General features: G+C 74.4%; 4 protein-coding genes across 4 annotated transcripts in view; 3 read left to right on the top strand and 1 right to left on the bottom strand.

The window, feature by feature from the left end:
- FZR1 (fizzy and cell division cycle 20 related 1) overlaps positions 1–9,595 on the top strand; it is a 10,980-nt gene extending 1,385 nt beyond the window's left edge. The window contains exons 2-13 of the mRNA XM_070058613.2: positions 4,885–4,988; positions 5,887–6,012; positions 6,106–6,169; positions 6,293–6,420; positions 6,744–6,826; positions 7,169–7,418; positions 7,524–7,626; positions 7,853–8,037; positions 8,235–8,468; positions 8,711–8,815; positions 8,912–9,004; positions 9,088–9,595. Of these exons, the coding sequence (XP_069914714.1) occupies positions 4,920–4,988; positions 5,887–6,012; positions 6,106–6,169; positions 6,293–6,420; positions 6,744–6,826; positions 7,169–7,418; positions 7,524–7,626; positions 7,853–8,037; positions 8,235–8,468; positions 8,711–8,815; positions 8,912–9,004; positions 9,088–9,129 (1,482 nt within the window). The 5' untranslated portion in view covers positions 4,885–4,919 and the 3' untranslated portion in view covers positions 9,130–9,595. The remainder of the gene's footprint in view (positions 1–4,884; positions 4,989–5,886; positions 6,013–6,105; positions 6,170–6,292; positions 6,421–6,743; positions 6,827–7,168; positions 7,419–7,523; positions 7,627–7,852; positions 8,038–8,234; positions 8,469–8,710; positions 8,816–8,911; positions 9,005–9,087) is intronic.
- On the top strand, positions 9,590–11,462 carry TEKTIP1 (tektin bundle interacting protein 1). The gene is made up of 4 exons (XM_070058621.2): positions 9,590–9,980; positions 10,600–10,838; positions 10,922–11,047; positions 11,140–11,462. Exons 1-4 carry the CDS (start codon positions 9,898–9,900, stop codon positions 11,310–11,312), a joined length of 621 nt encoding a protein of 206 aa, XP_069914722.2. The 5' UTR covers positions 9,590–9,897; the 3' UTR covers positions 11,313–11,462.
- Positions 11,459–22,437, bottom strand: MFSD12 (major facilitator superfamily domain containing 12). The gene is made up of 13 exons (XM_089316294.1): positions 22,376–22,437; positions 21,719–21,882; positions 20,609–20,775; positions 15,971–16,556; positions 13,857–14,067; positions 13,550–13,682; positions 12,977–13,156; positions 12,796–12,888; positions 12,608–12,700; positions 12,283–12,453; positions 12,104–12,198; positions 11,702–11,832; positions 11,459–11,620 (listed from the first exon to the last, which is right to left on the bottom strand). The coding sequence occupies exons 1-13, from the start codon at positions 22,435–22,437 to the stop codon at positions 11,598–11,600; spliced, it is 2,109 nt and encodes a 702-aa protein (XP_089172420.1). The 3' UTR covers positions 11,459–11,597.
- HMG20B (high mobility group 20B) lies at positions 22,402–27,059 on the top strand. Its single transcript, XM_070058610.2, has 10 exons — positions 22,402–22,498; positions 22,725–22,780; positions 23,111–23,219; positions 23,531–23,734; positions 24,176–24,296; positions 24,386–24,432; positions 24,823–24,895; positions 25,114–25,329; positions 26,245–26,377; positions 26,683–27,059. The coding sequence occupies exons 1-10, from the start codon at positions 22,436–22,438 to the stop codon at positions 26,693–26,695; spliced, it is 1,035 nt and encodes a 344-aa protein (XP_069914711.1). The 5' UTR covers positions 22,402–22,435; the 3' UTR covers positions 26,696–27,059.

Genomic DNA, 27,059 nt, shown 5'->3' with positions numbered 1-27,059 from the left:
GGGCACTGGGCCGTGTCTGGGACGTTGGTGGCTGTCAGCGGGGGGTGCAGCCGGCCTGGAGCAGGTGGGGTTGGGGCCGCCCCCCCTGCACCCTGCAGGGCCCAGCACACTGGGGGCCGCGGGGCGGGGCGCTCGCTCCTTGCTGTCTCCCGTGGGCGCCCTGCGGGACGGGGGTCAGGCACAGGGGCGTTCCCGCCCCGCGCGGCCCTGGGGGGGATGCTGGAGTGTGGGGCCCACTCCCCGCCTGCGGCGTCCCGTGGTGCCCTGCGGCGTGTGCGTGGAGCTGCGTGTTCCCAGCGCCCCGTGGAAGCCGGGTCCCCGCAGCCCCTGGCGACCTCTGACCCCTCAGCTGCGGGGGTCACCTGCTCCACGCCCGCGCGTCGTCCGTGTTTGGGGCTGCGTGCTGCTCCGCCGCGCGCCTCCCCTCCTCTCCCTCGGCCTGCGTGGGCAGAGGCGGCTCTGTGCCCTGAGTGTTGGTGGCCAGGTGCGGTTTGGCCCGGGCTCGGTCGGGCTGGGGGCGGCAGGCGGGAGGGGCGCCGCGGGACCTCGCTCTGTGCCCGCAGTGGCCACAGTGAGGAGGGGGCTGCGCGACCCAGAGTGCCCCCGGCGGCCTGGGCAAGGCTGAATGAATGAATGAATGAATGAGGGAGCCTTGTGTGCCGCTGGTGGCTGCCGGCCTCCCCCGAGGGAGGGCCTGCTCCTGGTGCCTCTGGCCAGCCCCTGCCCCCCAGCCCTGGGCACAGCCCTGGGTCTCCGGCCCCTCCCCTCTCCCAGGGAGCCCAGCAGAGGCCGCGCCTGGGGGAGAGGCTGCCTGGGGCCCCTCCTGGCCCGGGCGGAGGTCTTGTGGGCTGAGGCCGGGCCCCCAGGTCCGTGGTGATGGGCAGGAGGGGCCAGGCCGGGTGGGAAGCGGGTGGGCGCGAAGCTGGCTGAGGTGGCCCCGCGTGGAGGGGCGGCCACGTGCTGACCACGGCCTCCCGCCGCCCCCGCCTTTCCTGGGCCTGGGCGCCCTCAGGGGAGAGCGCTTCTCTCCCGCCCCCCGCCCCAGGCAGTGGGCAGCCGGTGGTCAGCCGGGCAGAGATTCGGGGGGGGGGCTGTGTGCCCTGGCGCCGGCCCCCAGCGCAGGGCCTGTCCTGGCTCCGCCTTCCCGCGCGGGGTCGCCCTGGTGCCAGCCAGCACCTCGCCCGCCCGGGAGTGGGCAGGGAGGGCGCCTGCCCATGGCCCTGGGAGGCCCGGCTCCGCCGGTGCCTGGGAGAGCCGCCGGGACCAGTTTTTCCGGGTGAGCGGGGCCGGGAGGACTCCGGAGAGCCAGGGTGTGCTGCCTCGGGCAAGGCCGGGTGGCGGAGAGCGCGGCTGGCGCCCTGTGCCCCCTGGGGCCCTGGGACAAGCGTCCCCTGGTGGGACGGGCCAGCCCTGGGCCAGGGCGCGACCTCTGCACCCGCCACTTGGTGGGAGGCCTACAGTGAAAGGTCCCCATGCCGCAGGGGGCGCGGGGCTTCCCCGGGCGCTGTGGACGCTGGGCAGGGCGCAGCCCGGGGTGTGGGAGCCGCCAGTGTCCCCGAGTGGCCAACCGTGCCTTGCGGACCTCGGGGTTACCCCCAGAGGGCCGCGGGGGGCAGGCGGGGCGGGGAAGTCCCCCCTCCCCGGGTGCAGCCCCGTCCTGGCCCGGCCCTGCCCTGTAGGCCACTTGACATTCGCCAAGTGCAGCCCAGTCGGGCTGCTGATTCTGCGAGGTCCCTGAGCGGTCTGGACCCGGCTCCCCAGCCCTGGGAGCCCTGGTGGGCGGAGCCCTGGGCCTGGGAGCCCTGGTGGGCGGAGCCCTGGGGCCTAGGAGCCCTGGTGGGCGGAGCCCTGGGCCTGGGAGCCCTGGTGGGCGGAGCCCTAGGCCTGGGAGCCCTGGTGGGCGGAGCCCTGGGGCCTAGGAGCCCTGGTGGGCGGAGCCCTGGGGCCTAGGAGCCCTGGGCCTGGGAGCCCTGGTGGGCAGAGCCCTGGTGGGCGGAGCCCTGGGCCTAGGAGCCCTGGTGGGCGGAGCCCTGGGCCTGGGAGCCCTGGTGGGCGGAGCCCTGGGCCTGGGAGCTCTGGTGGGCGGAGCCCCAGCCCTGGGAGCCCTGCCCTCCTGGCCACACCCACTTCCCAGGGCCAAGGCCCCGCCCCTGCCCGCCTCCTGGTCTGCGCCCCTGCTAGAGGAGCCCCTTCTCACAGCAGCCGGGGTACCCCCACCCCTGGGTGCTGGGGCCGAGATTCCGCCCATCTCTGCCGCCCGGGGTGTGTGTGTGTGTGTGTGTGTGTGTGGTTTTTGACAGGCAGAGTTAGACAGTGAGAGAGAGACAGAGAGAAAGGTCTTCCTTCTGTTGGTTCACCCTCCAATGGCCGCCGCGGCCGGCGCTGGGCCGATCCAAAGCCAGGAGCCAGGTGCTTCTCCTGGTCTCACATGGGGTGCAGGCCCAAGCACTTGGGTCATCTTCTGCTCTCCCAGGCCCCAGCAGAGAGCTGGATGGGACGTGGAGCAGCCGGGACTCAAACCAGCACCCGTGTGGGATGCCGCCTGCAGCGCTGGCTCCACCTGCTGCGGCACACACCGGCTGGGGTCCTTGGTTCTAGTCTAGAAGTGACGGGCAGCCGGGCTCGGCGTCCTCCCTGGGGCCACCTCTGCTCCGCCCCCGTGCCCCCCAAGAACGCTCGTTGGGCACAGCCCCTCCCCCAGCGCGCCCCCGTGCCCCCAGGAACGCTCGCTGGGCACAGCCCCTCCCCCAGCGCGCCCCCGTGCCCCCAGGAACGCTCACTGGGCACAGCCCCTCCCCCAGCGCGCCCCCGTGCCCCCAGGAACGCTCACTGGGCACAGCCCCTCCCCCAGCGCGCCCCCGTGCCCCCAGGAACGCTCGCTGGGCACAGCCCCTCCCCCAGCGCGCCCCCGTGCCCCCAGGAGCGCTCGCTGGGCACAGCCCCTCCCCCAGCGCGCCCCCGTGCCCCCAGGAGCGCTCGCTGGGCACAGCCCCTCCCCCAGCGCCGCTTTCCAGGGAGTTCCTAGAAATGTCCCAGCGCCTCGTCTCCCGCTCTGGAGCGGCTGCCTGTGTGGGTGGGCGCCGCCGCAGCTCCGGCTCCTGCGGGGGCGCGCGTGCTTGTGTGTGCGCACGTGTGTCAGTGTGTGCACGTGTGTTAGTGCGTGTGTGGGTGTGCGCATGTGCACACTTATCTGCATGTGTGTCAGTGTGGTGTGCGCACGTGTGTGCGTGTGTTAGTGTATGTATGTGCGCGTGTTAGTATGTGTTAGTATGTGTCTGTGTGTGTGCACGTGTGTCCGTGCGTGTGTGTGTTAGTGCGTGTGTGGGTGTGCGCATGTGCACACTTATCTGCATGTGTGTCAGTGTGGTGTGCGCACGTGTGTGTGCGTGTTAGTGTATGTATGTGCACGTGTTAGTATGTGTTAGTGTGTGTCTGTATGTGCACGTGTTCGTGTGTCTGCGTTTCTGTGCTTGTGCACACGTGTGTGTGCACGTGTTCGTGTGTCTGTGTGTGCGTGTGTTTCTGTGCGTGTGCACACGTGTGTCTGTGTGTGCACGTGTTCGTGTGTCTGTGTGTGTGTTTCTGTGCGTGTGCACACGCGTGTCTGTGTGTGTTCGTGTGTCTGTGTGTGCATGTGTTCGTGTCTGCGTGTTTCTGTGCGTGTGCACACGTGTGTCACTGTGTGCACGTGTTAGTGCGTGTGTCTGTGTGTGCGTGTGTTTCTCGCGTGGCGCCCGTCCCAGCAGCGCACAGTGCCCGGCCGGGGAAGGGGCTGCCCTCACCGTCTTGCGGAGGCCTCGCCGGCTCCCGGTGCCCGTGTGTGCGTCCGCTGCTGTCACCGTCGGGCGGGAGACGCCACCGCTCCCCCACCCCCACGGGTGCCTGCGACAGCAGTGTGAACCCCGCAGCCGCGCGCTCTGCCCAGGGCTCTGCGTGGGTGCAGGGACCCAGGCACCCTGAGCCCGCGCGGCCGCCTCCAGGGTCTGCGTCAGTGGGCAGCTGGACTCGAACCCTGGCCCCGGCGGTGGGCTCCGCGCTCTTCAGTGGGGACCTGCGGTGCTCCCCGTGGGCCCTTGCGAGCCCTGCGGCTCCTGGGGCCGGCCACCGCCTGGCGATGGCAGCGTGTGCGGGGTGGGGGGAGGCAGTGGATGTGGCCCGGAGAGGAGCCCCGCCCGCCGCGCCCGGACCCGGAGGTCGCTGACTGCGCATCCCTGACCCGGGCCGAGGGCTGGCCAGGGACCCGGCCACTGCGCATGCTCTGCGGGTCGTCCCCTGCGGCTGTGTCGACGGCGCCCCCTGGTGGCTGCTGTGGGCGGGCTGTGGGGACAGGGGCCGCGGGGGGCCGCGGGCGTCCGCACCGACCAGCACCTGCGCTGAGCTTTGCCCCTTTGTGGGTCTTCTGTCACCAGCCCTGGGCCGCGCCTGGGGGCTCAGGCCCAGGACCGGCCGGGGGTGCCCGGGGACAGTGATGGCCCTGGGGGGCGGGGCAGCCAGTCGAGAAGCTGTGGCCAGGAGCGTCGTGTGCGGAGCTGCCCAGGGCACTCCGGGCCAGGCCACTGGCCGCGCCACCCTCCGGTCCCCACACCGGTGCAGACGGCGGAGTCTGGCCCGAGGCGGGGCTGCTGACTGCCTGGTCGATAACTCCCTCTGAACCCCCCGGGCCCCTCCTGCCACCTAGGCTGGGGGTGAGCGTGTGGTGGTCAGAGTGGACCCCTGACCCCTGCGTGCCAGCAGCCGGCTCCGGCGCTGACCCCGGGCCCCTCCCTCGGGGTCTGGCCTGTAGCCGGGGCTCCCTGCAGGGGATGCAGAGCGGCCCGGCCACCCCCGGCTGTCTCTGGCTGCCCCCTCCTTCCCAGTGCTGACCTCGCCCCCTCCCTCCCCCAGGTCAGCTGGGGCCCGCGGGCCGCGCCCCGCCCGCCATGGACCAGGACTACGAGCGGCGCCTGCTGCGGCAGATCCTCGTACAGAAAGAGAACACGGTGCCCTGCGTGAGTCCCCGCCCCGCCTGGCCCCGCCCCGCCTGGCCCCGCCCCCGGCCGGGCCCGCCCGCGACCAGCCGCACGGGGGGGGGGGGGGGCCCTGAGGGTTGCTGGGCGAGGCAGAGCAGCCGGAGAGGAGCAGTGCGTGGTCCACGGACCGCCCCTGCGGCCCGTGGGGGCCAGGGTGGCCTTGGCTGGGCCAGGCGGACACAGGGCAGCGAGGGGCGTGGCCCAAGAGCCAACCTGCGCTTTCTAGGGTCCCGCCCGGGGCAGCTTAGCCTGCAGGGATGGAGGCGGGGGCGGGGCAGAGGGGCGGGGCCTGGCGTGGGCGGGGCTGCACTCCCCGTCTCCCTGCTCCAGGGCGACCACCGGCGCCTGTGCCTACCCAGCGACGCCCGGTTGGCTTCTTGGGTTTTCAAGGTTTATTTATGTATGTGTTTGTTTGAAAGGCAGAATTAGAGAGGGAGGTCTCCATCGCTGGGTCACTCCCCACATGGCCGCAGCAGCTGGGGCGTCCCGATCTGAAGCCGGGCGCTCCACCCGGGTCTCCCACGCAGGCGCCTTAGCAGGGAGCCGGGTGGGGAGTAGAGCAGCCGGGATCGAACCGGCGCCCCTGTGGGATGGCGCCGCTGTGGGCGGCCTTTACCCACAGCGCTGGCCGCCCCTCCTGCTGCAGTGGGAGGTGCAGGGCGGACCCCCGGGCTGCTCTGGGTGGGGAGTGGGCTCGCGCCGGCTTGGGCTCCCCTCGGCCTCAGCCCCTGCATTTGCCGAGGGCTCCACCTGCTGCCCCAATGCGGGCCGGGGGGCGGGGTCCCAGGGATGCACAGGCCCCGCCCCTCCTCCATGCGGGGTCCGGGGGGCGGGGGCCGGGGTCCCAGGGTTGAACGGCCTCGGCCCCACCGTGCAGGTCTCGGAGCTGCGGCGGACGCTGACCCCCGCCAACTCCCCGGTGTCCTCTCCCAGCAAGCACGGCGACCGCTTCATCCCCTCGCGGGCGGGGGCCAACTGGAGCGTGAACTTCCACCGCATCAACGTGAGGGGGGGGCCGGAGCGCAGGGAGGCGGGCCTGGGCGGGGCCGGAGCCGAGGGGCGGGGCCTTCACGCGGCACCTCCGCCCCTGTCCCAGGAGAACGAGAAGTCTCCCAGCCAAAACCGCAAAGCCAAGGACGCCACGTCGGACAACGGCAAGGGTGAGGATGAGGAAGGTCTGCGGCCCCCCCCGCCCCGCCCCGCCCCGCCTCACCGCGCCCCCGCCCCGCCCCGCCTCACCGCGCTCCCGCCCCGCCCCGCCTCACCACGCTCCCGCCCCGCAGACGGCCTGGCCTACTCCGCCCTGCTCAAGAACGAGCTGCTGGGCGCCGGCATCGAGAAGGTGCAGGACCCGCAGACGGAGGACCGCAGGCTGCAGCCGTCCACGCCCGAGAAGAAGGGGCTGTTCACGGTGTGTGTGCGCGTGCGCGTGTGTGTGCGTGTGCACGTGTGTGTGTGTGCAGACGGAGGACCGCAGGCTGCAGCGTCCACGCCCGAGAAGAAGGGGCTGTTCACGGTGTGTGTGCGCGTGCGCGTGTGTGTGCGTGTGCACGTGTGTGTGTGTGCAGACGGAGGACCGCAGGCTGCAGCGTCCACGCCCGAGAAGAAGGGGCTGTTCACGGTGTGTGTGCATGTATGTGGGTGTACATGTGTGTCCGGGTGTACATGTGTGTGCCCGTGTGTGTGCGCCTGCCCGCCCGGCGCCCCCACTCAGCAGGCAACCCCCCCCCCCAGTATTCCCTCAGCACCAAGCGCTCGAGCCCTGACGACACCAACGACGTGTCGCCCTACTCCCTGTCCCCCGTCAGCACCAAGAGGTGGGCGCGGGGCGCCGTGGGGGGCGGGGGGAAGAGGGTGCCGGGGGAGGGGGGACTGAGCCCGTGACGCCCGGGGACGGGGGGACTGGAGGGACAGCCTGCGCCGCCCGGGGACGGGGGGACGGGGGGACTGAGCCGGCGCCGCCCGGGGACGGGGGACTGAGCCCGTGACGCCCGGGGACGGGGGGACGGGGGACTGAGCCGCGCCGCCCGGGGACGGGGGCTTGCCCGGGGACGGGGACTGAGCCCGTGACGCCCGGGGACGGGGGACAGAGCGGCGCCGCCCGGGGACGTGGGGACGGAGGGGGGGGGTGGACGGGGACTGAGCGGCGCCGCCTGCAGCCAGAAGCTGCTCCGGTCCCCGCGGAAGCCCGCGCGCAAGATCTCCAAGATCCCGTTCAAGGTGCTGGACGCGCCCGAGCTGCAGGACGACTTCTACCTGAACCTGGTGGACTGGTCGGCGCTCAACGTGCTCAGCGTGGGGCTGGGCACCTGCGTGTACCTGTGGAGCGCCTGCACCAGCCAGGTCACGCGGCTCTGCGACCTGTCGGTGGAGGGCGACTCGGTCACCTCCGTGGGCTGGTCCGAGCGGGTGAGTGCGGGGCGGCGCGGCGCGGCGCGGCGCGGCGCGGGGCGGGGCGGCGCTCTGGGAACGCCCACGCGTATCCCCGGCCCGCGTGACGCCGCCCTCCCCCAGGGGAACCTGGTGGCCGTGGGCACGCACAAGGGCTTCGTGCAGATCTGGGACGCGGCCGCGGGCAAGAAGCTGTCGGTGCTGGAGGGGCACACGGCGCGCGTGGGTGAGGTCCCCGGCGTCCTCCTGGCCCCGCCCGCCGCCCCCTCCCCCACCGACCTGGCTGACCCCCCTCCCCGCCCAGCCACCGCCGGCCCCGTTCACCCCAGCACCCTCTTCCCCGGCCCCGCTGACCCCCAGCCCCTCCCCGCTGGCCCCGGCTGACCCCCAGCCCCTCCCCGCTGGCCCCGGCTGACCCCCTACCCGCCCAGCTGACCCCGCCCCCTGCGCAGGCGCGCTCGCTTGGAACGCCGAGCAGCTGTCGTCGGGCAGCCGAGACCGCGTGATCCTGCAGCGGGACATCCGCAGCCCCCCGCTGCAGGCCGAGCGGCGGCTGCAGGGCCACCGGCAGGAGGTGTGCGGCCTCAAGTGGTCCACGGACCACCAGCTGCTGGCCTCGGGCGGCAACGACAACAAGGTAGGGGGCGGGGTGGGGCGGAGGCTCCGCCCCTGGGCGTGGTCCAGCGCGCGCCCTGCCCCCAGGTGCTGGTGTGGCTAAGGACACCAGGGTGGGTGAGGGTGCCGGGAGGGGAGGGGAGGGGAGGGGAGGGGAGGGGAGGGGAGGGGAGGGGAAGCCCCGCCCCGGGCGTGGTCCCAGCGCTGCCCCTCCCCCAGCTGCTGGTCTGGAACCACTCGAGCCTGGCGCCCGTGCAGCAGTACACCGAGCACCTGGCGGCCGTGAAAGCCATCTCCTGGTCGCCGCACCAGCACGGGCTGCTGGCGTCGGGCGGCGGCACGGCCGACCGCTGCATCCGCTTCTGGAACACGCTCACGGGCCAGCCGCTGCAGTGCATCGACACGGGCTCCCAGGTGTGCAACCTGGCCTGGTCCAAGCACGCCAACGAGCTGGTGAGCGGGGCGGGCCGGCGGGCGGGCGGGGCGGAGCGGCCAGGACCCCGGGCCGGCGGGCGGGGTGGGCGGGGGCGGGGCGTGGGCCCAGGACCCCAGGACGGCGGGGTGGGCGGGAGCGGAGCGCCCAGGACCCCGGGCCGGCGGGCGGGGGCGTGGGCGTGGGCCCAGGACCGCCTGTGGGCGCGCGGAGGCGGCCCAGGCCCGCCGTGACCCGCCCCGTGCCCCCGCGCCCGGCCCAGGTGAGCACGCACGGCTACTCCCAGAACCAGATCCTCGTCTGGAAGTACCCGTCGCTGACCCAGGTGGCCAAGCTCACCGGGCACTCGTACCGCGTCCTCTACCTGGTGAGTGGGCGGGGCCGGGCGCGGACCGTGTCCTGTGGGGGGGGGAGTGGGCGGCCCCGCCGACCTCGCCGACCCCGCTGCCCGCCCTCCCCGCAGGCCATGTCGCCCGACGGGGAGGCCATCGTCACCGGGGCCGGGGACGAGACCCTGCGCTTCTGGAACGTCTTTAGCAAAACGCGGTCCACCAAGGTACATGCGTGCGCGTGCGCGGCAGCGCGGGCTCGCCCCCCCCCCCCCGCAGCGGCCTCAGTGTCCCGCCCCGCCCCCCGCAGGAGTCCGTGTCCGTCTTGAACCTCTTCACCAGGATCCGGTAAAGCCGCGGCCGAGGCCCGCACGGACCCACGCGCACGCGCACTCGGCTGGCGCAGCCGGGCGGGGGGAGCTGGCCCGGGACCCCAGGAGCCTCATTAAACGCCTGATTGCACCGCGGCCGCCGTGTCTGGGGGGAGCGCGGGCCCGGCCCTGCGGCCACGGCGCGGACTGGGCGCGTGGACCCCGCCCGCATCCCAGACGCGCGAGCCGCAGGCGGACGAAGCACTGGACACGCGCGGGGACTTGGGGGACTCGGGGCCCGCCCGCGCGAGGCCGGGCGCCTGGGTGTGCGCGAGCCGGGGCCCGGTGACTGCGGGGGGTGGGCGCGGACCCCCGGGGCGGGGCCCCCGGTGGGGGGCCGGACTCCGGGGCGGAGTGCGGGCCGGGCGCCCCGGGAGCTGACGGGGCGCCGGTGCTCGCGGGGTTTTGTTTACATCTCTGTGGTGAAATACACTGACACGCAACCCACCCTGCGCGTGACCGTGGGTCTGTCCTCGGGCGGCCCTGTGCGCCGTGCGCCGCCCCGCACCTGCTCCGTGTCGCTGGCGGGTCAGGCGGCCGCGCGGGCGTGGGCGGGGCCGGAGCGCTGGGGGGCGGGGCCGGAGCGCTGGGAGGGGCGGGGCCGGAGCGCTGGGAGGGCGGGGGCGGGGCGCTGTCCTGCGGGCCGCGTTGCCCGGCACCCGCCGGCCTCTGCCTGCGTCAACAATGGCCCGGAGGCCCCGAGCGAGAGCGGCCCCCCGCGGCTGGCGTGCGGGCGCCCGCAGGCGGCCATGCAGACCCCCCGGCGCGAGGCTGCCCGGCCCTACGTCCCCTCCGCGACCCTCGAAGTGAGCTTCCCGGCGCCGCTGTCCAGGTGAGCCCGGGCACTGGGGGCCGCCGCGCCGAGGCTGCGGGAGGGGACGCGGCCCTGGGGCGGAGACAGCGCCTCTGTCCCCGGCTCCCCCACCCCCACCCCGACTTCCCACTGCCCCGGATGGAGCCCCCCGGCGGGCACCCACACTCGAGGCTGCTGCGGCTTGGGGCCAGCTGCGTCCCTCCCGGGGGCTCCGTCCTGGGGCCGCCTCGCAGACAGCCTGACCCCCGGGCTCCCGGGACAAAGGGTGCGAGCGCCCCAGGTGTCCGTGTCTGGCGCAGCCGGCCCCAGCACGCGCTCTGGGAGGAGCCGCCTGCAGCCCACGGCTCTCGGTTTTCTGTTTTTTTGCGGGTTCTGTCCACGGCCTCCTCCCCCAGGAAGCCTTCCAGGCTACCAGCCCAGGGCATGTCCCCCGGGGCCCATCACAGCTCCTCTGCGCCTGCCTCGGGCCCCTCGCTCCGGGTTCACCTCCCAGCCAGGGGTCTCTGAGAGCCCGGCCTCCGCCTCTGCCTCCGCCCCGGAGCCTGGCAGCCGCGTGGGGACAGGGGACGGCCTGGGCAGGGGTCTCCTCGTCCCCCGGAGCTGCGCGGGCCGCTCAGCCCCCTGCCCCGGCCCGCAGCGACGACTTCCTGTCCCTGGAGGGCCCCCGCTGGTCCCCCGCCGTCCAGCAGGCCACGCGCTGGAAGTACACGCCCACGGGCAGGGACGCCGCCGGCCAGCTGTGCTACACGGGCCTGGCGCCCCGGGGGCCCCGGGAGGACTGGCGCGCGCTGGCCGGGGCCCCCGACAGCCCCTTCCGCGAGGCCCACGCCCGCTGGCACGGATGCCACCGGCACCGGGAGCGCAGCCTGCCCGCGGGTGAGTGCGAGGCCCCGCGCCCGCCCTGGGCACGCGCCGCGCCCGCGCCGCCCTGACGCCCCGCCCCGCCCGCCCGCCCGCAGCCTACACCCAGCACCTGCGGGAGGCCGCCTGGCACGACCCCGTGGTCCCCGCGCAGTACCTGCACCCCGGCGCGCGGTGGGGCAGCGCGCTGTGCAGGGACCGGCCGGCGCGGGGCAAGGAGTACGGTGAGGCCGGGCGCGCGGGGCCAGGGGCGGGCGGGACCGGGGGCGGGCGGGACCGGGGGGCCGGGCCGCCCTGACCCTGCCCTTGGCCGCAGAGGTGCGCCGGAGCCGCTTCGGGGCGGAGCCGCTGTGGCGCGCGTCGGACTACGTGCCCTGCCTGTCGGCGGCGCAGCGGCCGCCCTACACCGCGCAGAGCGTGCGCCACTGGGGCCTGGACGCCCACAGCCCCTCGACCGGGCCGCGGCCCCTCCTAACGCCCACCCTCTGATAAAGGCCCCGAGCCCCGCGCCAGGCGCCCCGCCTCTCCCGCCGCAACGCAGCCTCGGGACGGCGGGGGGGGGGGGGGGGCAGAGGCCGCGCGAGCTCGCCGCCCCCCGGTGGGGGGGGGGGGTCCCCAGGCACACAGGAGCCAGGCCCGGTCCTCGCGCGCGCGCGCAGCTCTTTATTGGCGCCCTGGGCAGCACCGGGGGAGCCCGCGGGCCCCCCACCCCCGAGACAGACAGTGCCTGCAGCCGTATGTGGACGCGGTGCGCGGTGCCAGGGCTCGGCCGGGTCACGGGCGCTCGCCGGGCTCCCCTGCAAGCCAAGAGAGGGGGCGTGAGGCGGCGGCTGGCGGGACCGCCACTCCCCCCCCCCCCCGCGGGTCCTGGGACTCACGGCTCCGCAGGCGGATGGGCCAGACCAGGAGGCTGCACAGAGACAGGGTGGCCGCCGCGCCCACGCCGCCGGTCACGGCCACCATCACCCAGTGGTAGAAGCCCACGCAGGCCTTGCAGCAGAGCTCGGAGCTGGGGGCGGGCGGGGGCTGAGCGGACCGCGGCCGTGCCGCCCCCGCCCACGCGCCGCAGCCCAGCCCCTCCGGGGCCCCGGCCCACCTGCCTCTCCCTCCTCGGGCTGCTGGCCCCCCATCGGCGCCCCCTCCCACCGTGCCCCCCGCGGCCGCCGCCAGAGGGCGCGCGCCCGCACGGCTCCCGCCCGCGGTGCACACCTGCGGCCCGCCCCGCCCCTCACTGCACCTGCCGCCACGGGGCCACCCGCCCTCTCCCCAGGGGCACTCACGGGCAGGGGTGCAGGCTCTGCACGGCCATGACGGCCAGCCCGTTGGCCACCTTGTCCGAGAAGCTCATGGCGCCGTACACGAAGGCTCCGCTGTGCTGCGGGCGCAGGGTCGGGGGTCAGCGGCCAGGCGCCGGCACCCCCGCCCGGGTCCCGGCCCCGGCCCCGGCCGCCAGACTCACCGTGTACGGCCCGATGAGGTCGGCGGTCATGGCCAGCGAGGTGACCAGGATGGTGGCGCAGCCGGCGCCCAGCAGCACCGCCGCCGCGTACACGGCCGCCCCCATCGCGCCGGCCAGCGCCACCCAGGCGGCGAAGGCCAGGATGGCCAGCAGGCCCAGGAAGTAGGTCAGCTGCGAGGGCCGCGCGGTCAGCCGGCGGGCGGGCGGCGGGCAGGGGCTGCCTCGTGCGGGCCCGGCCTCCCCGCCCACGTGCGCACGCCCACTCGCCCTGCTTCCCGGAGCCCCGCCCGGCGCCGCCCCCCTTCGCGGGGCCCCGCCCACTCACGTTCCTGCCGATGCACTTGTTGATTGGCTTCATGAGGAAGGAGGAGAAGAAGCCGCTCAGGTACATGAGCAGGGGGATGGTCGCGATGAACTTCTGTGGGGGCGGCGCGGGCTCAGGGGCGGCGCGGGAGGGGGCCCGGCCAGGCCCCGCCCCGCCCCGCCGGCCCGCCCGCCCGCGCGCGCGCGCACCTTGGGCAGGTGCAGGGAGTAGGTGAGGTACATGGCCATGTAGGTCTGCGACAGGTTCACGATCAGCCTGGTGCTCATGTACAGCAGGCCGACCTGTGGGCAGAGCAGCAGGAGGACCGCCCGCTCAGGCGGCGGACGCGCGCCGATACCGCCCCGCCCGGCCCCCCGCCCCGCCCCGCACCTGGTAGAAGGCCGGCTCGCGGAGCCAGTGCGTCCAGCGCAGCGCGGCGCGCGGCCGGGCGGCCAGCAGGGGGCTGTGCTCCTCGGGCTCCTGCAGCGCGGGCCGGCGCCGCTCCCGCGTGCCCACGTGGAACAGCAGCGAGAACACGGCGCCCACGCCCACCACCAGCAGCGAGAGGTTCTGCGGGGCGCGCCGGGCGGTCAGCGGCGGCGGGGCGGGGCCTCCGCACGAGCCAGGAGCCCCGGGCCCGCGCTCACCGGGAACACCCGCGCGCCCTGGGCCCCCCGCCCGCGCTCACCGGGAACACCCGCGCGCCCTGGGCCCCCGCCCGCGCCCCGCGCTCACCCGCGCGCCCTGGGCCCCCGCCCGCGCCCCGCGCTCACCCGCGCGCCCTGGCCCCCCGCCCGCGCCCCGCGCTCACCCGCGCGCCCTGGCCCCCCGCCTGCGCCCCGCGCTCACCCGCGCGCCCTGGGCCCCCCGCCCGCGCCCCGCGCTCACCCGCGCGCCCTGGGCCCCCGCCGCCCCCCGCGCTCACCCGCGCGCCCTGGGCCCCCGCCCGCGCCCCGCGCTCACCCGGAACACCCGCACGTCCTGGGCCCCCACGCCGCCGCCAGGCGCGGGCCCCGGCTGTCCGGCGCCCTGCAGGTGCAGCAGGAGCCAGGCGGCGCCGAAGACGGCGATGTTGGCCACCACGGTGAAGGCGTACCTGCGGGGGCGGGGCCTCAGCGGGGGCGGGGCGCCAGGCCACGCCCCTCCCGGGACCGCCCCTCTGCCCTTCCATCAATAAAGGAATCTTTCAAAAATGCATGCATCTCCGGGTGCGCGGGGCGGGGCGGGGCGGGGCCTCGGCGGGGCGGGGCTTCCCGGGCCCGCCCCGCACCTGAGCGCCGTGAGCTCCACTTTCTCGGCGTCGCTGGTCACCAGCTCGGGGATGAGGCTCAGGTGCGCGATCTGCGTGGCCGCCCAGCCGAACTGGAAGACCACGATGAACGGCCCGTAGTAGAGCAGCGCCGCCCACTCGGGCGTGGCCGGCCCGCAGCCCAGGCACGGGCTGAAGATGAAGGGGAAGGAGAGCAGGACGCACACCGTGCCTGCGGAGGGGGAAACTGAGGCACGGGGCCGCCCACGCCCCGCCCAGCACTGCCCCCACCCCGTGGCCTGCAGGGGCCGGGCAACCCCGCCGCAGCTCAGGAAAGACCCGGGAACCCCCGCATGGGGTGCCCACCAGTCCCCCCGGGCCGAGCCCACCCGGCCCAGCCACACACACACACACACGCGCGGCCGACGCACCCGGGCCTCAGGGCCTTTGCACGCACTGTCACGGGGCTGACTGGAGACGCCCCCGCCCCCCACCTCCCGTCCTTCCCTGCCCGACGTCAGCCTCCGCGGGCTGGGGCCGGGTCCTCCCAGCCACTTCCTGTCCAGGGACAGAGCGGACGCCTGGGTCAAGCAGAGCGCGCTACGCTCCCCATTTCCCAGACGAGAGAACCGAGGCCGGGGGCAGAGCCGCAGAGCTGGGCCCCCGCCCCGTCTTCCCGCCTGGAGAGTCGGGGGCCGCGGCCCCGGCTTCCCTGCTCCGGGCCCCAGGCTCCAGCGGGGGCCTCCGCCCAGGCCCCACCCCGCAGCCCCAGAATCGGGAAATGAAAGCAGAGCCGCTGGGGGGGGCGCCGGATCGTGGACCCTGGACTCGCGGGGCCAGGAGCGAGCCCAGGCCGGGTTAACCATTGCCGGCCGCGCGGGGGGCCGCGTGTCTGACCAGCCGGGGCTGCGGGAGGATTAGGAGCTAAGGCGCTGGGTACGGCCACCTGCAGGGCCGGCATCCCCCAGGGGCGCCGGTTCGAGTCCCAGCTGCTCCACTTCCGGTCCAGCTCCCTGCTGGGGCCTGGGGAGAGCAGAGGATGGCCCAGGTGCTTGGGCCCTGCACCCATGGGAGGCCTGGAAGAAGCTCCTGGCTTGGATCGGCCCAGCTCCGGCTCCCACGTCCCTTGTCACGGAGCCTGGGCTCCGGTGGCCTTGGCATCCAGCCGACGGGCACCCCGCGAGGCATCGGGGGTGGCCCGAGCTCTGGAGCCCGCGGGGGACCTGGCAGGACCTGGCTCGGCTGCTGGGGCGTTCCCTGCCTCTCAGACCACGGAGTGTTGTAGAAGTGAGTCGGGTGTGAGGCCGGGATAGCGCTCGGCCTCCCACCACACTCCTACACACCCTTCAGAACCCCAGGAGGGTCCCGCAGCCCCGTGGGTCCCGTAAGGGCAGCGGCGGCCTCCACCGGCCTCGGGCTTGGGGTGAAATAGAGAAGTGGGCGCCGTTGCCAGGGAGACCACCCTGAAGCCACCTTATCAGGGGCCACCCTGCTTCCTCTGCGAGGGAGCCTCCTGGGTGCCCCCGAGACCCACCCTGGGCGACCCCTCCACCTCCTGGGACCAAAGGAGGCTGCCCCCTGCGGACGAGCCGGCTCGGAGCTGCCTCAGGCCCTCTGCGTGTGAACCACGGCCCCCAGCAGGGACCCCTCCCATCCGCCTCACCCCAGCAGTGTCTGCCCCAGACAGGCCCCCCAACCCGCGCCGCCCCGCTGGGGCCACGCCCCCACCGCCAGCACCCAGGGCCCCTCCGCCCTTATCGGTGTGCACCCAGCAGAGGCTGTCCCGCCCCTGCACCCCATGCCCCTGCCGGGAGAGGCAGAGCCCCGCACAGACCCCCGCCCACAGCTCGGCCCCAGGCCCCAGCCTCAGTCAGACAGAGCTGTCCGGGGGGCGGGCAGGCCAAGCCAGACAGACTGACGGAGGGGGTCCTGGGCCATCAGACCCAACCCGGGGGCAGGGCGGGCGCCGGGGGTCGGACGGACCAAGGAGGGGGCCCTGGAGGGTCGCCCTGGCGCACGGGGGGCCCGCAGGTCAGACAGCGGGACGAGGGGTACGGGGGAGCTCCGCAGACGGCCGGGCGCCGGACAGACGGACAGACGGGGGCCCAGGCACACCGGCGAGGGCGGAGGCTTACCGACTAGGTGCCAGGCCTTGCGCGGGCCGTAGCGGACGCAGCGGCCGGCGGCGCGGTCGGCCTCGTAGCCCACGAGCGGCGTGCACAGCCCGTCGGCCACCTGGCCGAGCAGCAGCAGCAGACCCGCGCCGCGCGAGCTGTAGGCGCGCACCGAGTGCAGGTAGAGCAGCAGGTAGGTGAACCACATGGACGCGCACAGGTCGTTGAGGAAGTGGCCCACGGCGTAGCTGAGCCGCGCGGCCACGGACAGCGGCCGCGGGGTCGGCCCCGGGCCCATGGCGCGCGCTCCGCGCTCGGGGGGCCGCCCGGGGGCCCCCGCCGCGCGCCGGGCTCGCCCCGCTCCGCCCGCGCCCGCGCCCGCGTCCGCCCCGTCCGGGCCGCCCGCGATCGCCGCTGCGGCCGCGCCCGCCACGGCCGGGAAGCCGCGGCCGGGGTCAGGCGGGGCGAGGCGGGGCCGCGCAGGGGAGCGGCGGCCGCGCCCGCCAATCAGGCCCGCGCGCCGCGGAACGGGCAGCCAATCACGCGTCGGAGGGGCGTGGCCTCGCGCGCCGGCCCGGCCCGCGCTCGGGCTCCCCGGCGGGTGGTCCTAGCGCCGGGCGGCCGCTCGCGGGGTGGGCGGGCCCCCCGCGCCGGGGTGCGCCCTTCGCCGTGGGCTGGGGAGGGGGCGTGCAGCGGAGCAGCGGGCGCTCCTGAGCCCGCCCCAGCCTGGGTTTGGGGTGGGAGCCCCGGGCGCCCTGGGGGAGCGCTCCCCTGCGTGGGCGCGCGCACTAATGAGCTGGTAATTAGGGCGACAATGATACTAATGGGATAACGGTGCTAAAGCCGCGGCCCGCCGTCCCGCGCCCGGCGCCCACGTGGCGGCCGCGGTGACTCAGTGCCCTGTGGCCCCCGCCCGCCCTCGTGCAGCCGCGCGCGGTTTCAGTTTCCCCTCGCGGGGAGATTTGGGGACTGGGATCCGGATCCGCTGCCCCGGGCGGCCCCGCCCGCCCGGCTGTGGCAGAGAGAGAGAGGGAGAGACCCCCTACCCAGCTGTGTGGGGTTTCCCCATAGTCCCCATTCTTGGTGAACTTTTTAAGAAAATCTGTATATTTTCATTTTATTTGGCAGTGGTTCGGTGCCCAGATGGCCGCGTTGGCCCCGGGCTGGGCCAGGAGCCAGCCCTCCATCCGGGTCCCCCACGTGGGTGGCAGGTGCACACTTGGGCCAGGGGGTTGCCTCCTGGGGTGTGCAGCAGCCAGAGCCGGAGCCGGAGCCCGGCCAGGCCCAACCCGGGGCCCACTCGCAGCTCAGTACTGCCCCAAGCAGCGGCCCCCCCCAGCCCCTTGAGGGTCTCAGGGCCATGCCCAGCCCTGGTGAGGGTCTCATGGCCCCGCCCAGCCCTGGTGAGGGTCTCATGGCCCCGCCCAGCCCTGGCACAGGTCTCACGGCCATGTCCAGCCCCGGTGCGGGTCTCGGGGCCACGTCCAGGCTGTTGTCTGTCCACGGCCTTCCCCGGCCCTGCGCTGCCCCCTCAGAGCCCCCTCCCCGGCCCAGTGCTGGCCCAGGCACTGGCCCCAGCAACTGTCCACCCCAGACAGGAGGGGCAGACCCGGTGTCGCCAGGGAGCAGCAGGGAGGAAGAAGAGGGAGGCCTGGGGGAGGGGCCCAGGACACAGATCTCAGGGAGGATCAGGACCCCAGGGCCGCTCCCTTGCACATTCCCGGAGGAGAAGGAGCGAAAGCTGACTTATTAAACAGCGGGGGCGGGGGGGGGCGGCGCTGTGGGCCTGAGGGCTCAGCTTCCCCCTGCGGTGCCACATCCCACGTGGGCACCGGTTCCAGTCCCGGCTGCTCCACTCTCGATCCAGCTCCCTGCTGTGGCCTGGGAGAGCAGTGGACGATGGCCCAGGTGCTTGGGCCCTGCACCCGGTGGGAGACCCGGATGGAGCTCCTGGCTCCCTGGCTTCCGCCCAGCCCAGCCCTGGCTGCTGTGGCCATCTGGGGAGTGACCCAGAGGGTGGAAGACCTCTCTCTCCCCCTCCCTCCCTCTCTCCCTCCCTCTCTCTCTCTCTCTCCCTCTCGCTCTCACTCTCTCCCTCTTTCTCTCTGCTTTTCAAATAAATAAAGTTGAAAAAAACTAAAAACAAAAAGGGAGAACAGGAGGTGGCCGGGAGGAGAGCGGAGCCGGCGCAGAGAGCCCGTCCCGAGGTGGGAGGGTGAGGCGGCTCCCGGGGGCAGGTGCAGGGGGAAGAGGTGGGATGTGGTCTGCGTCTCCTTGGAGCCTGGTCCCGGCCAGGGCAGGGGTCCCCGAGTGTGTGGGGGGCTCGGTGGGGCCTGCAGGATCAGAGGGAGGAGGCTCAGAGCCGAGGGAGGCGGCAGGAAGGAGATGGGCACTCAAGCCCCAGGGTAGGGGGGACGCCTGGGTCAGCAGCGTCCCTCGGCCTTTGATGTGGGGCGGCCGCGTCCCCCTCGCCGGAGATGGGGGGTGTCGGATGTCCCGGGGGAGGGGGCTCCGGTCGGCTCCGGGCGCCCCCGCCCCCACCCCGCCCCGCGCTGGCTTTGATGGGGGCAACGCGGGAGGGGGCGGCCGCTGAGGCGCCGAGCTCTGTCCTCAGATCTGAGGGGCCGGGCCGGGCCGGGCAGGCGGAGCCGGGGCCACACCCGGGGTTTCGGAGGAGCACGCGCCACGGAGCTGGGGGGCGGGGGCGCGGCCCTGCAGCCCCCCCCCCCCGCCTCGGTGCTCCGCGTGCTGGGCGCCGTCACGGTCCCTGGGGAAGCTTCTGGAAGGAGAGCGCGGGCGTTTGGTGGCCGAGACACCAGCGGGGTGGCTGCTGTGGGCATCTGGGGAGTGACCCAGGGGATGGAGGGCCTCTCCCCCTCCCTCCTTCTCCCTCCCCCTCCCTCTCTCCCTCCCCCTCCCTCTCTCCCTCTCTCTCCCTCCTCTCTCTCCCTCCCTCTCTCCCTCCCTCTCCCTCTCTCCCTCTCTCTCCCTCTCTCTCCCTCCTTCTCTCTCCCTCCCCCTCCTTCTCTCTCCCTCTCCCTCCCTCTCTCTCCTCTCCCCCTCTCCCTCCCTCTCTCTCCCTCCTTCTCTCTCCCTCCCCCTCCCTCTCTCTCCCTCTCCCTCCCTCTCCTTCCCTCTCCTTCTTCTCCCTCTCTCCTTCTCCCTCTCCTTCTCTCTCCCTCCTTCTCTCTCTGTTGCTCCGCCTTCCAAACACCATCCAATAAACCTGCGAAAGCCACACGGGCCGCGCACTTTTCCCGCGCCCGGGCGCGCTGGGGTCACTGCCCCTCCCCCCCCAGTCCAGGGCGCAGCTCAGCCTTCGCAGGGAGCAGGGTCAGAGCCGGCCCGCGGAGATGGGGTCCCCGGGCCGCGGGCCAGGGCGCTCGCGTCCTCGCGGGAAGGCGCTCAGGGAGACGCTGTGTGGACTCAGAGCCTGGATCGGAGCCAGCGGCCGCCGCCAGGGGACGCGAGGCCGCGGAGGCCCAGCTGCCCCCCCCCCGGGGGGGCTGCACCAAGCGTCCCGGCGTCCAGAGCCCCCGCTGAGCCGCCCGGCCCTGGCCCCTCCCTCGCCAAGGCCAAAGCCAGACATGGGGGGGGGCAGGAAAAGTTTATTTTTTAATTAATTAATTAATTTGAAAATCAGCATTACACAAGAGGGAGAGAGAGAGAGAGAGGGAGGGGGAGGGAGAGAGAGAGGGAGGGGGAGGGAGAGAGAGAGAGGGAGGGGGAGGGAGAGAGAGGGAGGGAGAGGTCTTCCCTCTGCTGGGTCACTCCCCAGATGGCAGCAAGAGGCCGGAGCTGCGCCCATCTGCAGCCAGGAGCCAGGAGCTCCATCCGGGTCTCCCACGCGGGTGCAGGGGCCCAAGCACCTGGGCCATCGTCCACTGCCTTCCCAGGCCACAGCAGGGAGCTGGATCGGAAGAGGAGCAGCCGGGACTCGAACCAGCACGCACGTGGGATGCGGGCGCTGCAGGCCGGGACTTTACCCAGGATAAGTTTTACAAGGAAGCCTGGGGCCGGTGCTGTGGCGCAGCGGGTTAGAGCCGCCACGGGGAGGCCGCATCCCGGCTGCCCCCCTCCCAGCGCCCCCGGCCAAGCGCTGGGCCCTGCACCCACGGGTGGGGGGAGACCGGGTGGAGCTCCCGGCTCTGGCCTGGCCCGGCCCTGGTGCTGTGGGCGCTCAGGGAGTGACCAGCAGGTGGACGACCTCTCTCTCGCTCTCTCTGCCTTCAAGTAAAATAAAATAACTCTTGTTTTTACTGAGCGGACAAGGATGATGGGCAGGGCGGGGCCGGAGCGGGCCAGCTGGCCGTGGCCGAGCAGCCGGGCCCACGCACGGTCCGGCGCAGGCCGAGGTCACGCAGCTCAGGGCCAGGCCCCGAGCTGTGTTTCTGAAAGCAACCCACGCGGCCGCGAGATGAGAAAAGGAATCATTCACTCGAGTGGCAGGCGGCCGGCAGCGCCCCCACGCGCGGGGCCGAAGCCGCTGACCCGCCCAGGTGCCCCGTGGATGGCAGGGCCCGCGCCCGAGCCCGGTGCCAAGACTCGGGAGAACCCCGAAACCTTTGGGAAGTCCCTTGGACCGGAAGGACAGTCCCTACGGCAACGCCAGCCTCGTCCATCACAGCACGGAGGCGGGGCCCGCAGGGCAGTTCCTACGGCAACGGCAGCCTTGTCCATCACGGACGGAGGCGGGGCCCGCAGGGCAGTTCCTACGGCAACGGCAGCCTGTCCATCACGGCTCGGAGGCGGGGCCCGCAGGGCAGTTCCTACGGCAACACCAGCCTTGTCCATCACGGACGGAGGCGGGGCCCGCAGGGCAGTTCCTACGGCAACGCCAGCCTGTCCATCACGGACAGAGGCGGGGCCCGCAGGGCAGTTCCTACGGCAACGCCAGCCTGTCCATCACGGACAGAGGCGGGGCCCGCAGGGCAGTTCCTACGGCAACGCCAGCCTGTCCATCACGGACGGAGGCGGGGCCCGCAGGGCAGTTCCTACGGCAACGCCAGCCTGTCCATCACGGACAGAGGCGGGGCCCGCAGGGCAGTTCCTACGGCAACGCCAGCCTTGTCCATCACGGACGGAGGCGGGGCCCGCAGGGCAGTTCCTACGGCAACGCCAGCCTGTCCATCACGGACAGAGGCGGGGCCCGCAGGGCAGTTCCTACGGCAACGCCAGCCTTGTCCATCACGGACGGAGGCGGGGCCCGCAGGGCAGTTCCTACGGCAACGCCAGCCTGTCCATCACGGACGGAGGCGGGGCCCTCAGGGCAGTTCCTACGGCAACGGCAGCCTTGTCCATCACGGCTCGGAGGCGGGGCCCGCAGGGCAGTTCCTACGGCAACGCCAGCCTGTCCATCACGGACAGAGGCGGGGCCCGCAGGGCAGTTCCTACGGCAACGCCAGCCTGTCCATCACGGACAGAGGCGGGGCCCGCAGGGCAGTTCCTACGGCAACGCCAGCCTGTCCATCACGGCTCGGAGGCGGGGCCCGCAGGGCAGTTCCTACGGCAACAGCAGCCTTGTCAATCACAGCAAGGAGGCGGGGCCCCGCAGCAGAGCCTCAGGGCGTCCGTGGATTCCAGTCTGCGCCGTCTAAATTTAGAACATTCTCGTCACCCCCGAAGGCAGTGCCCAGCCCCTCCCTCAGGCCGCGGCGACCACGCCCACTTCCTGTCCCCGCGGAGTCCCCTGCCCGGCCGTGGGGCCCCACGCGCGTTCGTGCTCCCCGGCGTGACGTCTGCGGGGCCCGCAAGTACTCGGCCCCGCACTCCGGGCCGCAGACGTCTGTCCCGTTTTGCGGGGAGCCTCGCGCAGGTTCTCCCGCAGCCGCACCCCGGGACTGCCGGGCTGACCGTCCGTGAGCGCCAGCCGCTCCGAAACCCACGCACCCGCCCCGTGGACACCGGACTCGCCCCTTGGTTTGTGCGAGGACCTGTGCGTGAGCAGGCAGATGGGGCGGGGGGCGGCCAAGGTGCCCAGGGTGCCCGAGGACTGACGGCCGTGCAGATGGGGCTGACTCCGGCCCGGGTCTCCTGCCCAGCCCCCGCCTGACCCCGGCCCAGGTCGCCTGTCCAGCCCCCGCCTGACCCAGGCCCGGTCTCGGCCACGCAGCGCTCCAGCCTCTCGGCCACGGCGGGTTTGGCCCCCTCCCCAGCTCTGCGGGTGCTAAGAACCAGAGCCCCCTCGCCCTAGCGACCCCCTGCGTCCCCACGGCAATCGGGGCGGGGCCGAACCCGGATCCGCGCGCGCCTGCTGGCCCTTTAAGAGGCTCCGCCCCGCGCGGCCTCGGACGCCAGGGATTGGCCCCGAGCGCGGCCTCGCGCAGCCGAACTTGACGCGCCGCCCGCCGCCTCCCCGGCCCGCCTCCCCGGCGACTCGGCAGCCGCTGCGGCCAATCGCCGAGCGGCGCGCCGACCCTCACCTACATGATCACGCCCCCGGGGCGGGCCCCGGCCAATCGGGCCGCTCGCCGGGGCCTCATTAGCATGCCGGGGGCGGTTGGTTGGCGCGTCGCGGCGGCCGCCAGGGCCGGGAAAGTTTCTGTGGAGGTGAAAGCCGCGCGGAAGTCGGGGTCCCGCGCGGGGCGGGGGCGCGGGGGGCGCGGGGCGCGGCCGGGGTCCGCCTCGGGCCGGGGGCGGGGCCGGGCGGGCCCCCGGGGGCGGCGATCGCCCAACAAAGGAGCCCCCGGCGCCCGCCCTCGAGCGCGTCCCCGCCCCCAGCGCACCCCCCGGGGTCCCGGGCGCCCCTCGCCGACGCCGCGCGTCTGCGTTGCAGGTCCGGCCCGGAGCCGCCATGTCCCACGGCCCCAAGCAGCCCGGCGCGGCCGCCGCGTGAGTGCGCCGCCCCCGCCCCAGCGCCCTGCCCCCTTGGAGGGTTTCTCCCGGGTCGCCTTCTCCCCAGCCCGGCCTGCGCCCTGCCCCGGCCCCCTCCCCAGCCCCTCCTGCCCCCGCCCCGCCTCCACGCCTTCCCCAGCCCCGCTCCTTCCTAGGCCCCCTCGGGCTCCCGTCCTGACCCGGCCCGCGCCCCCCGGCTGGGCTCCGTCCTCCCAAGGCCGCCTCTGCGTCCCCTCCCCGATCTGCCCATGTCCCGACCCCGGCGGGCGGCGGTCTGGGCTCCAGGGGCCGGCGTGACCCTGGTGACCCCGTGCCCCGTGGCTGCAGGCCGGCGGGCGGCAGGGCTCCGGGCCCACACGGGGGCTTCGTGGTCGCGGTCAAGCAGGAGCGCGCCGAGGGCCCGCGGGCCGGCGAGAAGGGGTCCCAGGAGGAGGAGGTGAGCGCCGGGCCCGCCCGCCCCGTGTGCATGTCTTGTGGCTCCGCCCACTGCCCGGTATCTGGGGAACACTGTCCCACTATCCCCCTCGCCCCGCCCACATCCCGGTGACCCCCCGCCCTTTGGGCGGAGCTTTCCTTTGGGCCGCCTATAAGCGCTTCTTTCTGTCAGAGGCCACGCCCACAACCAGAAGCCACACCCCCAGGGGACCCGCGGTCCGCCTGCCCAGGTCCAGGCCCCCTTGGACCTGGTCCTCCTCCAGCCTGGCCCTCTCGGGGCCCCGGCCCCTGCCCACGCGCCCCGTTCCGCAGCCGGTCAGGAAGCGCGGCTGGCCCAAGGGCAAGAAGCGGAAGAAGGTCCTGCCGAACGGGCCCAAGGCGCCGGTCACCGGCTACGTGCGCTTCCTGAACGAGCGGCGGGAGCAGATCCGCACGCGCCACCCCGACCTGCCGTTCCCCGAGATCACGAAGATGCTGGGCGCCGAGTGGAGCAAGCTGCAGCCGGCGGAGAAGCAGGTGCGGCGGCCGAGGGGCCCCGGCGCGCCCTGGCTGGCCTCGCTCGGTCGGTGCCCGCCGGGGTCGGACAGGGCCGAAGGGGGCACCGGCCTCGGTCAGCGCCCGGCCGGGTCGGACAGGGCCGAAGGGGGCACCGGCCTCGGTCAGCGCCCGCCCGGTCGGACAGGGCCGAAGGGGGCACAGGCCTTGGTCAGCGCCCGGCTGGGTCGGACAGGGCCGAAGGGGGCACCGGCCTCGGTCAGCGCCCGCCCGGTGGGACAGGGCCGGGTCTCTGCTGAACCCAGATTCGCGCGTTAGTCTAAATGTGGAAAACCCAGGCGGGTCCAACGGAGGCCAGCGCTGGTCTGCGCCTGTTGCGAGTGGGGTGCGGGCCGGGGCCACCGAGGGTGCAGCGGGGGCGGGGCGGGGCGGGGCTCGGGCCCACCTGCCCGCCCCCCGCAGCGGTACCTGGACGAGGCGGAGCGCGAGAAGCAGCAGTACATGCGGGAGCTGCGGGCCTACCAGCAGTCCGAGGCCTACCAGATGTGCGCCGAGAAAATCCAGGAGAAGAAAGCCAAGAGAGGTGGGCGGGGCGTGGGGGCGGAGCCACAGCCCGGCCATGGCCAAGGCCACTGCGTGATGGGCGCTGACCCTGCCCCTCCCTCCCGCCAGAGGACTCGGGCTCCGGGCTGCTGAACACCGTGTTGAACGGGTACAAGGTGAGCGCGGCCCTGTGCCCGCCCGGGCAGCAGGCAGGGAGGGTGCGGGGTGCCGCGGGGAGCCGGCCGGGAGGGGTGCGGGGAGCCACGGGGAGCAGGCAGGGAGGGGGCGGGGAGCCACGGGGAGCCATGGGGGGCAGGCCGGGAGGGCGCGGGGAGCCACGGGGACCCGGCCGGGAGGGCCCGGGGAGCTGGCCGGGAGGGGGCGGGGAGCCACGGGGAGCCATGGGGAGCCGGCCGGGAGGGCGTGGGGAGCAGGCCAGGTGGGTGTGGGGAGCCACGGGAAGGGGGCAGGGAGCCGGCCGGGTGGGTGTGGGGAGCCGCGGGCGGGCGCAGGCCTAGGTGCCCCGGGAGCTCCCCCCAGCATAGCCACCTCGCCCCCCGACCCAGGCCGGGGACTGCGACGGCCTGGCCGCCTTCGACGTCCCTATCTTCACTGAGGAGTTTCTGGACCAAAACAAAGGTTGGCGCCCGGTGGTCCCGGCGCGGGGGGGCGCGGGGAGGGGGCGCGGGGCTCTCCGGGGGGTGGGGAGAGGGTGTGGGGACCCGGCTGGCTGGGTGGGAGGGGCGGGGCCCCGAGGGCCGGGCTGGCGGGGGTCGGGGAGGGGCGGGGCCCCGAGGGCCCGCGGTGCGGGTCGGGGCGCGGGACCCCAGCCCTGACCCGGCCCCCCACGCCCCCAGCGCGGGAGGCGGAGCTGCGGCGCCTGCGGCAGGTGAACGTGGCCTTCGCGGAGCAGAACGCGGCCCTGCAGCGCCACACGCGCACCATGAGCAGCGCCCGCGAGCGCCTGGAGCAGGAGCTGGCGCTGGAGGAGCGGCGGACGCTGGCGCTGCAGCAGCAGCTGCAGGCCGTGCGCCAGGCGCTCACCGCCAGCTTCGCCTCGCTGCCCGTGCCGGGTGCGGAACCCTGCCCGGCCCAGCCCGGCCCCCAACCCTCAACCCTCTAGCCGGCCCCGCCCCTCCCGGGCCCCGCCCCAGAGCCCTGCCTCCAGCTTCGCTCCAGCCCCGCCCTCCCTCCCAGCCCCGCCCCGGCCCCAACCCTCTAGCCGGCCCCGCCCCCTCCAGGGCCCTGCCCCATCGTCTAGAGCCCCGCCCCAGAGCCCTGCCGCGGGCCTGGCCCCGCCCTCCCTCCCGAGCCCCGCCCCATCGTCTAGAGCCCGGCCCCTGCCCCCAACCCTCAAGCCGGCCCCGCCCCTCCCGGGCCCCGCCCCAGAGCCCTGCCTCCAGCTTCGCTCCAGCCCCGCCCTCCCTCCCGGCCCCGCCCAGGTCCCAACCCTCTAGCCAGCCCCGCCCTCCCTCCCGGGCCCCGCCCCGTCGTCTAGAGCCCCGCCCCAGAGCCCTGCCTGCCCTGGCCCCAACCCTCTAGCCGGCCCCGCCCCCCTCCCGGGCCCCGCCCCGGCCCCACCCTCCCTCCCAGGGCCCACCTCACCCTCTAGAGCCCCGCCCCGGCCCAGAACCCTGGAGTCCCCCTCTGCCAGCTGGCCCCGCCCCGGCCCCTGGAGCCCCTCCCTTACCCCTCACCCCCTCCCCCACCCCTGGCCTGCCGACCCCGCCTCCAGTTCCGAACCCCCCGCGAGCCCCTTCTCCCGACGACTCCGCCTCTCCCCATCTCCCCCAGCCCCATCCATCCCCGTCCATGTCCATCACCCATCCCCGCCCCCCGCCCCGCCCCCTCGGCCTCAGACGACCTTGTCACTCCCTGACCCCCACCCCCGCCCTACAGTGCGACTGACTCCTCTTGCCCACCCACGCTACCTCGCCCCGCCCCCTGCCCCCCGCGCCCCAGGCTGGCTGACCATCCCCCGCCCGCAGGCACGGGCGAGACGCCCACGCTGGGCACGCTGGACCTGTACATGGCGCGGCTGCACGGCGCCATCGAGCGGGACCCTGCGCGGCACGAGAAGCTGATCGCCCGCATCAAGGAGATCCTGGCCCAGGTTGCCAGGTGGGTCCCGGCAGGCTCAGCCCCCGCCCCGCGCCGGAGGCCCCAGGGGTGTGCGGCGGGGCCTGGCCGGGTGGGCTGTTCCCCAGACCTCAGGATCCAGGGGCCCCGCCCTGGGCACCCGGCTCGAGATGCGAGGGGTGCGGCCCAGGACCTCACCTCTGCTCCCTCTCCCTTGAGCGACACCTGAGGGCTGGGCCTTGCTCCGGGGCACCTGGGGGCGGGAGGGCCGGCGGGAGGGGGGGGTCCCCAGCTTCGAGGGGTGGGGGGGCACCCGGGACCTCACTTCCGCCCCCTCTCCCTTGCAGCGAGCACCTGTGAGGGCTGGCCCCGCCCCCGCTGGGGCTGGGGTCCACCCTCTGGGGCCAGGCCCCGTCCTGCACCTTGGGGGCTGCAGCCCCCCTGAAGTTAACCCCTCTGACGCCCCTCAGCTTCTGGCCTGCACAGCCCTCTAGCGCCCTGGGCGGGACACAGCTCGGGCACAGGGCCGGCCCCTGCCCAGCCGGGGAGGGGCTTGATGCGGCCAAGCCCCCACCCCACCCCCGCAAGCTGCACGCCCCGCACCACCGGGCAGGGCGGCTCCGCGGCGGCGCTCTGGGGCCCTGGGGCCCTGCACCCTGGGGTGGGGGCCGCCCACTGCTTTATCTGGACTGGTTCAATAAAAACAGCGGCTGTTTGGTTTGGA

The sequence above is a fragment of the Oryctolagus cuniculus genome, chromosome 16, assembly GCF_051225735.1.
Source record: "Oryctolagus cuniculus isolate XC-2025 breed Fujian yellow rabbit chromosome 16, ASM5122573v1, whole genome shotgun sequence".
NCBI classification, from domain to species: domain Eukaryota; kingdom Metazoa; phylum Chordata; class Mammalia; order Lagomorpha; family Leporidae; genus Oryctolagus; species Oryctolagus cuniculus.
This window is presented reverse-complemented; position numbering and strand designations above follow the sequence as displayed.